The following is a 12788-nucleotide window of genomic DNA, read 5'->3' on the forward strand; positions in this document are numbered from 1 at the left end:
AACTGGAGAAAGTACAGAGAAGGGCAACCAAACTGATAAGAGGCATGGAGGAGATCAGCTATGAAGAAAGATTAGAGGAACTGAATTTATTCTCTCTTGAGAAGAGGAGATTAAGGGGGGATATGATCTCCATGTATAATACATAAGGGGGGATATGATCTCCATGTATAATACATAAGGGGGGATATGATCTCCATGTATAATACATAAGGGGGGATATGATCACCATGTATAATACATAAGGGGGGATATGATCTCCATGTATAATACATAAGGGGGGATATGATCTCCATGTATAATACATAAGGGGGGGATATGATCTCCATGTATAAATACATCAGTGGTTCATATAGTGAACTCGGTGTAGAGTTATTCCCCCTGAGGTCATCACAGAGGACAAGGGGGCACTCTTTACGTCTGGAGGAAAAGAAATGTAATCTCCAAACGTGGAAAGGTTTCTTCACAGTCAGAGCTGTGAAAATGTGGAATAGACTCCCTCAAGAGTTGGTTCTGGCCAGCTCAGTGGATTGCTTCAAAAAAAAGTCCTGGATTGTTTCTTGGATACACAGAATATAACTGGATATAACATTTATAGGTAAAGTTGATCCAGGGAATATCCGGTCGCCTCTCGGGGGATTAGGAAGGAATTTTTTCCCAGCAGGAGCAAATTGGATCATGCTTTGCTGGGTTTTTTTGCCTTCCTCTGGATCAACTGTGGGTATAGGATTATAACTTTTTTTTTCTATGGTTGAACTGGATAGACTTTCGTCTTTTTTCAGCCGGACTAACTATGTAACAAGAGATCCCGTAGCCTCATCACAAGTATTAGCCTGTATGGCTCCCATACAGAGCTCTCATGGACAGAATATTTGGCAAGCAAGACAGATTAATGTTTATAAAAATACATCTTTAATTAATGAAACCACCATGTCAGTTTTGAGCCTTTTACAAAACGGATGAGATGTGTGCCTTCCCCAACAATAGCCAAACACTCATAACAGTGATCAATGCTTCCCAAGCAGTCCAGGCACAGTTAATGGAAGGAGCAAGAAGGCCGGCACAAAACAATAACATGACCATCTCCCATCCAGGGCCGGCAATGACAGGTAAGGGAGATACCGGCATCCTCTGCACAGCTCAGAGCAGTCCAGTCTGTATAGGAGAGAACAAGGCCCATCACTTCTTCTGGAAGAACCCCATGATAGAAGCTTGCTTCGTCCCCTTGCTGACAGCAGGCGCTTTCTTTGAGGTTTTAGTCTCAGCTTTTGTATTTGGTTTAGAGGTGGCAGCCGAGGTGAAGGGATTGCCTGCGGCTGGCCTGGATGTGGCAAACTCCTCTCCGCTGTCTGTGCAAGACTCACTCTCGTAGACCTTTTCTGTCACTGGACAACACAGAGAAAGAGGTCAACTGCTACCTGCGCTGTAGAACTGGTTTTCACTATGCCTTTTAGATTTGTTTTAGACATACACATAATATGGTCGGGTTTATAGTAGATCTCTCTCTCAAAAAAAAAATTTAAATATGAACGTCTATAAAAAAAAAAAAAAAAAAAAAAAAAGATAAGCAGCCCAAAAAAAGAATTTTGATTGCCCGCCTACCTTTCAGGGTCACTTTCCAGGAGTAATCACTTGGACCATGTGAGGGCCCCTGCAAACTTACATGAATAACATGTGGCAAGGAAACACCAAGGTGGACAGAGCCACTCGTGTCATGTATGGTCATGGAAGGTGATTAGAGGAAATTCATGTTTGACACTAAATGTTGAGCTTTTACTAGGCACATGATGAGGAGAGTCTACAGTATTCAGGCCAGTCATTGCCTCTTTCTGCTCCTTACCCATACAGCCATCCTCATCCAGGAATTGCTTTGATTTCAGAACTCTCCTACGCTTTCTCCTCTTCTCTCCAGCCTGTGTCTAACGGAGGAGAAAAAAAAAATTATATAAGCTCTCGGGAAAAAAAAAATAAAAGGATTTGCACCCTAAATATATAAAAAATTAAACAACACAAAAATTGGGTACTAAATGGGCCAGAAATGACTTAAATCCTTAACCCCGTACATAGATATGTGGCAGTCTGCCGTGCAGCTAGTGTCACCATTCTGTGTTGGAAGCAGGCTCACCCAGAGGCCCCAGTACTGTGACCACGTTGTCAATGACAGCTCCAGGTCACCATTGATAATTGGGAAATGGTGGCACATGCTCCCGATCACATGGTTAGGAAGTCCTTGTAACACCTACAGCATTACAAACACTTAAAAGGCCAGCTGCCACCAGGTGGAAGGGGTTAATGTCGCATCAACATTCCATTACAGAGGCCTCACCTGTGGCTGCGTCTCAGTCTCCATCTTTACAGCAGGCTCCGGCGGAGGGGACGGCGTCTTCACATCCGGCACAAGAACCTCTACGAGAAGGAATACAGAGAGGGAAAAGACCAGACAGCTTAGGATTCATAATCCTGTACAAAGATATATTGTCACAACATGTATGGAAAAGGCAAAGATTTGATATCGTTTAGAACTCCATAGTTGACCTGTGGTTTTTACCTTCTTCTATATGGTCCAGGGGTGGACTGACAACTCATGGGGCCCCCGGGCAATAGGAAATCCTGGGGCCCGTGTCCTCACCCACACTCAAACCACATGCAAAAAAGCCTATGAAAGGTACCAGGGGCATCTCATGGGGCTCCCAACTGACCCCGGGCCCTCGGGCAGTGCCTGAGTGGCCAAATGGTCAGTCTGCCCCTGATACGGCCTCTTCTGTAACATACAAATCAGCGTGGTGTACAATTCCACCCATTTGTGAAGTTCTTTCTACCTTTTCCATACAGTACATCACAGACCAATGCTGTGTCTGTACAGGAAATGAAACCTGGAACAGGGTGGACATTACGTATCAGAGATTGAAGGGTGTGCAATTAGAGAAGAACGGTCACACATAATCAAAGGCAGCTTTAAGAGCTCATGTACACGGAGCGTGTGGAAAACTCTTCTGAACGTTGGAAATTGACTGCTAGAAAACGTAGGTTAAAAAACATCAGTTTAGCCGCGTTTGTATACCGCGTTTGCGTTTAAAAGCGTTTTTAAAAGATAACCTCAGAAGACCTTCCAAAATGCCAGAATGCACTGACAAATAGTAAATAATTAACTATTTCAGACATTTTGAGAGAAATAGAGCAGAAGCAGAGAGAGCAGTATGTGTTGCAATGACCTGTCTTTTCTGGTTGTATTCACTATGGATCCCATCATGAGCATAATGCGGTGCGTTCTACCATTTTATCCTTCACACGAAACCTGGAACTGACTGCGCTGGTGTACCGGGTCCATTTGAATACATGGAAAATGCTTTGCATGCATTTCTGATGAAGAAAGGCTCTAGACAGCATCTGGATATGGACCTGTCAAAAAACGCTTCTAAACACAAACGTGGGTAACCGCATTTACAAGTGTTTGAAACGCCGGTAAAATCTACTCCTGAACGCAATTTTGGTGCGTTCAAGAAAATGACTGTAGACTCAACTGCCTGTAACTGAAGATGTGTACATGGACACATAGGAAAACTTTAGGGAGAGTTCAGGGGCTGCTGAAAAAAAACGGTCAACAGATCCTGAATGTCAGTTTCGCAGCTGCAGTGTACATGAGCCCTAAGTCCTGTGCCCAAGCCGACAGGGAGGAGGACTGTTAGTAAACAAATGAGCCCTCCTCCCTATCAGAGATACTCGGTAATCACTGGTCAGAACCCGGTGATTGACAGCCGCGGCTGCGCATGGCGACACGAAAATCAAAGTGAAAAAATTATTATTAATTGTATGCATGCCTGACATTGTCGGGGGAGGCTCCTAATGAGGCAACGGATGGTGTCCTGGGGTATATCCTCCCAGATCTGGACCAGGACATCGCTGAGCTCCTGGACAGTCTGAAGTGCAATCTGATGGTGTCGGATGGACTGAAACATGATATCCCAGAGGTTTTCTATTGGATTTAGGTCAGTCAATTGTGGGGTCCATTCACTGGTATCAATTCCTTCATACTCCAGGAACTTCCTGCATACTCTCGCCACATGAGGCCGGGCATTGTCCTGCACCAGGAGGAACCCAGGACCCACTGCACCAGTGTAGGGTCTGACAATGGGTCCAAGGATTTTATCCCGATACCTAATGGCAGTCAGGGTGCCATTGTCTAGCCTGTAGAGGTCTGTGCATCCCTCCATGGATATGTCTCCCCAGACCATCACTGACCCACCACCAAAACAGTCATGCTGAACGATGTTACTGGCAGCATAATGTTCTCTCACGTCTGTCACGTGCTCAGGGAAAACCTGCTCTCATCTGTGAAAAGCACAGGGCACCTTTGGAGGACCTGACAGTTCTGGTGTTCAATGGCAAATGTCAATCGAGCTCTATGGTGCTGGGCAGTGAGCACAGGGGCCACTAGAGGACATCGGGCCCTCAGGCCACCCTCATGAAGTCTGTTTGTTTGGTCATAGAAATTCACACCAGCGGCCTGCTGGAGGTCATTTTTGGGCTCTGGTAGTGCTCACCCTGTTCCTCATTGTACAAAAGGAGCAGATACCGGTCCTGCTGATGGGTCCAGCTCTACTAGAGTAACTGGATATTGTATGTACTCTCCAGCGCCTCAGGATATGCACAGCCAAAAGGGAAGCCAGGGGTACCAGGACAGCGACAACCAAAGGAAATGGTTCAGGGGTGCAGCCCTCCTCAGACGGGGAGATCAGCCACTAAATAAAGAGAAGGAGAGAAAACAGGTGGCGCACACACCTAGTGCATTATCCAAGGTTTATTGAAAGGAGTGAACAATATGTTTTTATTTTTCACTCCTTTCAATAAACCTTGGATAATGCACTAGGTGTGTGCGCCACCTGTTTTCTCTTTATCTACTAGAGTAACTGCCTGTCTCCTGGAATCTCCTCCATGCTCTTGAGACTGTGCTGGGAGACACAGCAAACCTTCTAGCAATGGCACGTATTGATGTGCCATCTTGGAGGAGTTGGACTACCTGTGCAACCTCTGTAGGGTCCAGGTATGGCCTCATGCTACCAGTAGTGACACTGACCCTAGCCAAATGTAAAACTAGTGAAAAACAGTCAGAAAAGATGAACAAGGAAAAAAAATGTCAGTGGCCTCCACCTGCAACACCATTCCTGTTTTGGGGGTCATCTCATTGTTGCCCATCTAGTGCACCTGTTGTTAATTTCATTATCAAAGCAGCTGAAACTGATTAACTACTTGCCAACCGCAGATAGCCGAATGATGGCTACACTGCGGCCGGCCAGTTCTGGGAGAGCGTCATATGACGTCCTCCCAGAACGCACTCTCCTGCGCGCACCGGCGATCTCCGTGATTGCTGTGTCCTACAGACACAGCTGATCACGTGATGTGGTAAAAGGCCAATCACAGCGGCCTTTTACCACGTGATCAGCCATGTCCAATGACACGCTGATCACTGGGAAATGCAATTGCCGGTTCTCGGCTGCACTTTCCTCATGCTGTCAGAACGCGAGGAAAGAACTGCCGAGAACCAACAGTTGTCAGAGCAGGGATCGGTGCCCAGCAGTGTCACCCACCAGTTCCGCCCACCTGTGCCTAGCAATGCAACCACCTGTGCCCAGCAGTGCCGCCCACTCACCTGTGCCCACAAGTGCCACCCACCAGTGCCCATCTATGCAGCACTGCCAGTCAGTGCCACCAGTTAGTGCCCAGCGGTTGCGCCAGTCAATGCCCAGCAGTTGCGCCAGTCAATGCCCAGCAGTGCCGCCATTCAGTGCCCAGCAGTGATGCCAGTCAGTGCCACCTATCATTGCCGCCTATCCGTGACACCTCATTAGTGCTGCCCATCAGTGCCCTTCAGTGCTGCCCATCAGTGCCCTTCAGTGCTGCCCATCAGTGCCCTTCAGTGCTGCCCATCAGTGCCCTTCAGTGCTGCCCATCAGTGCCCTTCAGTGCTGCCCATCAGTGCTGCCTCATCAACGCACATCAGTGAAGGAGAAAAATTACCTGTTTGAAAAATTTTATAATAGGAACAAAGAAGAAAAAAAAATTTCAAATTTTTTGCAATTTTTTTGTTTATAGCGCAAAAAGTAAAGTGCACAGCGGCGATTAAATACCACCAAAAGGAAGCTCTATTTGGGAGAAAAAAATGATAAACATTTCATATGGGTACAATCTTGCATGACCGCGCAATTGTCAATCAAAGTGCGACAGTGCTGAAAGCTGAAAATTGGCCTGGTAAAGAAGGGGGTATAAGTGCCCCGTAGGCAAGGGGTTAACAACCCCCTCTGCTACTTACCTGACCAGATCAATATCCCAGGAGTTTCATTGAATTGATGCTAGCCTCTGATTAAAGTGTTCCTTTAATTTTTCTGAGCAGTGTATATATTTTCCAAACAATTGGGTATTATATTGTGTTTTGGTGCATTAAAATTAATTCAAGTGTATTTTTCCTAAAAAACAATGCGTTTGAAAAAACGATGTGAAAAGAACACGTGACAAATTGCAACACCTGCCATTTCATTCTCTAGGGCCACTGATTAAAAAATACATAAAATGCTTGAGGATGTAAACAAATTGCAGATGTTTACATGAAAGAGAGAAATGTCAGAATTGTCCCAGTAGGCAAGTGGTTAACGAAAGATGCACGTTAAAAAAAAAAAAAAATACTGAAAGTGACTTTTAACCACTTCAAGTCCGGACACTTCCCCCCCCTTCCTGTCCAGGCCAATTTTCAGCTTTCAGTGCACTTTGGATGACAATTGCGCGGTCATGCAACAGTGTACCCATATGAATTTTTTATCATTTTTTTGAGACAGATAAAACTTTATTTTGGTGGTATTTATTCACCACTGGGATTTCTATTTTTTTCGCTATATAAATGAAAATGTCCAAACATTTTTTTAAAAAAGTGTTTTTCTTATAACATTTTGCAAATAAATAATCTTTCTTCATAAATCTTGGCCGAAATGTATTCAGCTTTTTAGTAAAAAAAAAAAAAAAAAAACCCAAATTAGTTTATAACCAAAAATTATGTTTTAAAAAAAATTAACATTTTTATTTTTTTAATTATTTATGTGTTTTAACATACTGTCACCCTAGCAGTACAGTGTCACCACAGTGACACTGTACTGCTAGGGTGACAGTTTTTTTTTTTTTTTCTTTACATTGATTGCTTTTACACCCATAAAAGGCTGTAAAAGCAATAATTTCTCCTCTCTGGCTGCATTCTTGCAGCCATTGAGAAATACTGTGTGAGCTGAGATTGGTCACAGCTTGTCACATGGTACAAGGCTGTTATGAATAGCCCTGTACCATGTGATCATTCACAGATTTCACACGTAGTAAGCAATGATGTCACAAGTGACATCTTGCTTACTTACTCTGCATGTGATCACTGATTGGCCAATCAGTGATCACATGATCGGGACCTCACACAGAGGTCCCGTACAATGATCGGTATTCCACTGTGTCTGGAGGACACAGCGGGCACCGGATCGCGGTGCTGCGTGCTCCCAGGTAGCGTGCACAAGCAGGAAGTGGGGAGGCAGTTTATAAATGGCCACCCGACCCTGCACTACTCCCGTCTGGCCGTTTATATACATGGGCCGGACGGGAAGTGGTTAAATATTGGATGAGAGTATTCTTTTAGGACCAACTCCAGATCTTTAAAGGGGAAGATTGATATCCACCTGGATGAGGATTGCTGGTTCTATGATTTACATTTTCATCTCCCATTTGAGCGCGCACAAGCAGGAAGCGGGGAGGCCGTTTATAAATGGCCACCCGCCCCTGCACTGCCACCGTCCGGCCGTTTATATACATAGGCCGGATGTGAAGTGGTTAAAATAACACACTAAGGTTATGGGGGGTGTTGTAATTGGGTTCAAACTTTGAAAACTGAGATATATTTTAATTTCATCCTAAAAACGCAGTCCACCCTGACCAAAGCACACAGCAACATTGGGCTAAATGCAGTGATAGAAGATAGGCCATCGCGGGTGTAAGAGCCGCTCCAGCTTCACCAAGCACATCCAGCTAAGCTCATGTGACAGGCAGCGAATCGGTGACCTTTTCCAGCTTAGCATAAAGTGACACTGTGGGATAAATGAACGTGTAACAAAAAAGGGACATGAACAGAGATACAGTGGCCCAGGGCCGAGCTCACTGCGGAGCTGGGGGGAGGCTCGGGGCCCCAAACTATGCAGGGAGGCACTTAAGCTGCTAACTTTACACTGGGCACAGCAGCCGCTGCCAGCTCTCGTTAATACGACTGGGTATGAATCCCAGAGCTCGGCGGGACGGTGAAGAATGAAAACAAGACATCAAACGCAAAGCTGGTGTGACGGTCTCCCCCAGGCGACGTGGGCCCCGACGAGCACAGAAACAAACACTTGATCTTTGATGGGATGAATGGCCTTGTTTTGGCAGGCGGCGCTGCGGGAAGTGACAGGGAGCACAGTAAACAGTGTGTGGGTGTGATACGACGACTGAAGGAGTCCCATTTACCTCAGCAGAGAACCTTTACGCTATCTGACGGAACAGGCGCGGCGTCAGCAACTCACCATCCTCCTCGTCGCTGCTGTCGGGTCTGGGCTGTTTGATCCTACGCCTCTTTTTCACCAGCTTCACCTCTTCTTCGTCGCTGTCTGACATTTCTGCCCTCTTAAGCCTGCTGAGTAGAAAATAACAAACTCAGCGATTTAAAGCCAAACTCCGGGAACATATAAAAAAAAAAAAAAAAAAAAAACACAAATAACGCAGCTCGGTATTCAATAATACATCATTAAATGTTTTTTGTTTCGTTTTTTTTAAATGCCAGAGAGGAGGAATAAAGTATAATAAAAGGTGTTCCTTACCTTGTCACAAATGCTGGCCTTTTGCTTTTTAAGTGCATTCTGTAATTTCCCCACAAACGTGGCCTGCACCCCTCCTGTATCTTGTTATTCCAATTTCTGTGAAAGGGTGCCGCTAATTTTGCCTTTATGAAGAAATGGATCCCTGTCATAACCTCTGTGAAGTTTACAGAAGAAGCAGTGATGTGCTTACACCATGTCTTCTCCTTCCACAATGCCCAGCCACGACCTGTCCACCGCCATTGATTGGCAGCTACGCCTTGGGTATATAGCCCTGTCCACCCACATCAGTGAATGCCCACAGTATCATGAGAAGTGTAGTTCTGATTTCACACTAGCTTAAAGAAGACCCTAAACCAAGCGCCATATTGCCTCCTCCCTCAATTGTTTTGTTTAAAGAGATTTGTTTCAGGTGCAAGTAAGATTTTCTGCATTTCTCACCTAGGTGAAAATGTCATTTGTGTCCCTCACCAATCCACCTCTTGCTATCTGCGCATCAGCAGATGTGCCACAGAGCTTCGGGTCCCATGTGAGCACTGCAGCAAGCCTGCGCACACGCACGTTTCCTCAGACAGCTGTGTACGGAAGCCGCAAAGTCAACTATTATGGAAGTCCCAAACCCTTGCGGTCTTTGAGCATGCACAAGAAATCTCCAGCACGTGCCCAGATGTGCCAAAGGGCTCTGCCAGAACCTTTTGACACATCTACACACGTCAAAATGGCGGCACCTACTTCCTGTAGTGAAACTGTCACCGAGCGCCGATCCTCCTGCAGTGAAACCGCCGCCGAGCGCCGATCCGCCTGCAGTGAAACCGCCGCCGATCCGCCTGCAGTGAAACCGCCGCCGAGCGCCGATCCGCCTGCAGTGAAACCGCTGCCGAGCTCCGATCCGCCTGCAGTGAAACCGCTGCCGAGCTCCGATCCGCCTGCAGCGAGGTCCGCCGAGCGCCGATCGGCCTGCAGTGAAACCTCCGCCGATCCGCCTGCAGTGAAACCGCCGCCGAGCGCCGATCCGCCTGCAGTGAAACCGCCGCCGAGCGTCGATCCGCCTGCAGTGAAACCGCCACCGAGCGCCAATCCGCCTGCAGTGAAACCGCCGCCGAGCGCCAATCCGCCTGCAGTGAAACCGCCGCCGAGCGCCAATCCGCCTGCAGTGAAACCGCCGCCGAGCGCCAATCCGCCTGCAGCGAGGTCCGCCAAGCGCCGATCGGCCTGCAGTGAAACCGCCGCCGATCCGCCTGCAGTGAAACCGCCGCCGAGCGCCGATCCGCCTGCAGTGAAACCGCCGCCGAGCGCCGATCCGCCTGCAGTGAAACCGCCGCCGAGCGCCGATCCGCCTGCAGTGAAACCGCCGCCGAGCGCCGATCCGCCTGCAGTGAAACCGCCGCCGAGCGCCGATCCGCCTGCAGTGAAACCGCCGCCGAGCGCCGATCCGCCTGCAGTGAAACCGCCGCCGAGCGCCGATCCGCCTGCAGCGAGGTCCGCCGAGCGCCGATCCGCCTGCAGCGAGGTCCGCCGAGCGCCGATCCGCCTGCAGCGAGGTCCGCCGAGCGCCGATCCGCCTGCAGCGAGGTCCGCCGAGCTCCGATCCGCCTGCAGCGAGGTCCGCCGAGCTCCGATCCGCCTGCAGCGAGGTCCGCCGAGCTCCGATCCGCCTGCAGCGAGGTCCGCCGAGCTCCGATCCGCCTGCAGCGAGGTCCGCCGAGCTCCGATCCGCCTGCAGCGAGGTCCGCCGAGCTCCGATCCGCCTGCAGCGAGGTCCGCCGAGCTCCGATCCGCCTGCAGCGAGGTCCGCCGAGCTCCGATCCGCCTGCAGCGAGGTCCGCTGAGCTCCGATCCGCCTGCAGCGAGGTCCGCCGAGCTCCGATCCGCCTGCAGCGAGGTCCGCCGAGCTCCGATCCGCCTGCAGCGAGGTCCGCCGAGCTCCGATCCTCCTGCAGCGAGGTCCGCCGAGCTCCGATCCTCCTGTAGCGAGGTCCGCCGAGCTCCGATCCGCCTGCAGCGAGGTCCCCCGAGCTCCGATCCTCCTGCAGCGAGGTCCGCCGAGCTCCGATCCTCCTGTAGCGAGGTCCGCCGAGCTCCGATCCTCCTGTAGCGAGGTCCGCTGAGCTCTGATGCTCCTGTAATGAAATCACCACCAAGCTCCAATCCTCCTTGTAGTGAAGTACACTGAGCTCCGATCCTCCTGTAGCGAGGTCCGCCGAGCTCCGATCCGCCTGCAGCGAGGTCCCCCGAGCTCCGATCCTCCTGCAGCGAGGTCCGCCGAGCTCCGATCCTCCTGCAGCGAGGTCCGCCGAGCTCCGATCCTCCTGCAGCGAGGTCCGCCGAGCTCCGATCCTCCTGTAGCGAGGTCCGCTGAGCTCTGATGCTCCTGTAATGAAATCACCACCAAGCTCCAATCCTCCTTGTAGTGAAGTACACTGAGCTCCGATCCTCCTGTGGTGAAATCACCACTGAGTTCAGTTTGTCCTGTAGTGAAGGCCACTGAGCTCCAACTTCGTGTAGTGAGTGACAACACAGCACCACTGCTAAACTGTAATCCCAAAGAGTGTTGTCCAAGCAGCTCCACCCAGTTTTCTTCTGTTGACTACAGAACATGCACTCCTATCCACATTATTCAATAAGGAGGAGGAAGGCATTTGTAGTACAAATCAAGAGAGCAGCATAGGGTGATGATGTTACGAGCACGCACATACACACAACAGCATTGTCAACCTAGGACAGGAAGTGTGTTACCGGCAGGATCACCAGTTAAAAATACAAGGAATAAAAGCATGAAAACAGAAAACTAATGCAGCCACCACATCAAATGCCTGATAGGCTGCTATATGTTACATTGCTGCCCTTGGGTTGATGGGATTCAAAAACACTTCAAACAAAGTTACAAAGTCACCTCTTCTTCTCTTTTTCTGGCGCTTTTTTGTCTTTAACTTCTTTTGGTTCTGGAGGTGGCACTTCAATTGGCTGAGCTGCTGGTTTCTCCTCTTTTACCGGCTCGTTGGTTGGAGTGCTCTCTTTGGGTTTATCTAAGAATGAGTGTTATACAAGAGTCAGTCCCAGGAGGACAATCATAGAACAGAATACATAATATAGCTGGACAGAGCTCTGGAATGTTCCCCATATGTGAGCACCAGATTGTAGATCAATAAGACACAAGCAGGGACTTCACACAACACTTGAGCATCAGTATTAAACCACTTGCCCTCCCCCCCCTTCATAGCAGAAATACTGTTACAGGGCGGCAGGGCTGCGCAAAATCTTGTATATATACACATGTGGTTTGCACTTCCAGGTAGGGGGCGTGCACGCGCCGCCCTACCCGCACCCCTATTGGCAGCTACAGATGTCAATCACCAGGTCCGACACTCAGCGATCGTCGGGGAAAGCCGGCATGGGAGAGACCTGTGTGTAAACAGCACAGATCTCTCTCCTGTCAGCACAGACATGCTGCTGTGTATCTCTCTGCAGAGTATGTCTCCCTATTAACTACACACAGCACACAGTTAACCCTTTGATCGCCCCAGATGTTAACCCCTTCCTGCCCAGTGCCATTAGTACAGTGTCAGTGCTTTTCATCACTGTATTAGTGTCACTGGGGATGTCGGTGGCAGTTAGTTCCCACTCAGTGTTGGAATGCCTGCCGTAGTCCCGCTACAAGTCGCTTATCGCCGCCATAACTTTCACATAAACCAATTATTTTACACGTATTGGGATTTTTCTTCAGCAAAGACACGGAGAATACATTTTGGTCTAAACTGATAATGTAATGTTTTTGATTTTTTTTTTATTGGATAGGTTTTATAGCAAAAAGTCAAAAATATATATTTTTTTTTACTTATAGAGCAAAAATTAAAAAGCGCAGAGGCGATCAAATACCACCGAAAGAAAGCTCTATTTGTGGGGGGAAAAATTACATATTTCATTTAT

The 12788-nt window shown here is 48.5% G+C and overlaps 1 protein-coding gene across 2 annotated transcripts in view; it reads right to left on the reverse strand.

Annotated features, from left to right (window-relative positions):
• Window positions 1–886: 886 nt before the first annotated feature.
• The window catches only part of POLD3 (DNA polymerase delta 3, accessory subunit), a 52604-nt gene continuing 40702 nt past the window's right edge, over window positions 887–12788 (reverse strand). The window contains exons 8-12 of one of the 2 annotated variants that reach the window (XM_089659846.1): window positions 11755–11887; window positions 8571–8677; window positions 2324–2403; window positions 1838–1916; window positions 887–1382 (exon numbers count right to left, since the gene is read on the reverse strand). In XM_089659846.1, coding sequence (XP_089515972.1) covers window positions 1177–1382; window positions 1838–1916; window positions 2324–2403; window positions 8571–8677; window positions 11755–11887 — 605 coding nt within the window. In that variant the 3' untranslated portion in view covers window positions 887–1176. Of the gene's footprint in view, window positions 1383–1837; window positions 1917–2323; window positions 2404–8570; window positions 8681–11754; window positions 11888–12788 lie in introns of both variants that reach the window. The other variant, XM_089659845.1, reaches the window with a different exon arrangement.

Source organism: Staurois parvus, unplaced genomic scaffold (genome assembly GCF_062004578.1).
Source record: "Staurois parvus isolate SC_StPar_1 unplaced genomic scaffold, SC_StPar_1.0 ptg001192l, whole genome shotgun sequence".
NCBI lineage: Eukaryota > Metazoa > Chordata > Amphibia > Anura > Ranidae > Staurois > Staurois parvus.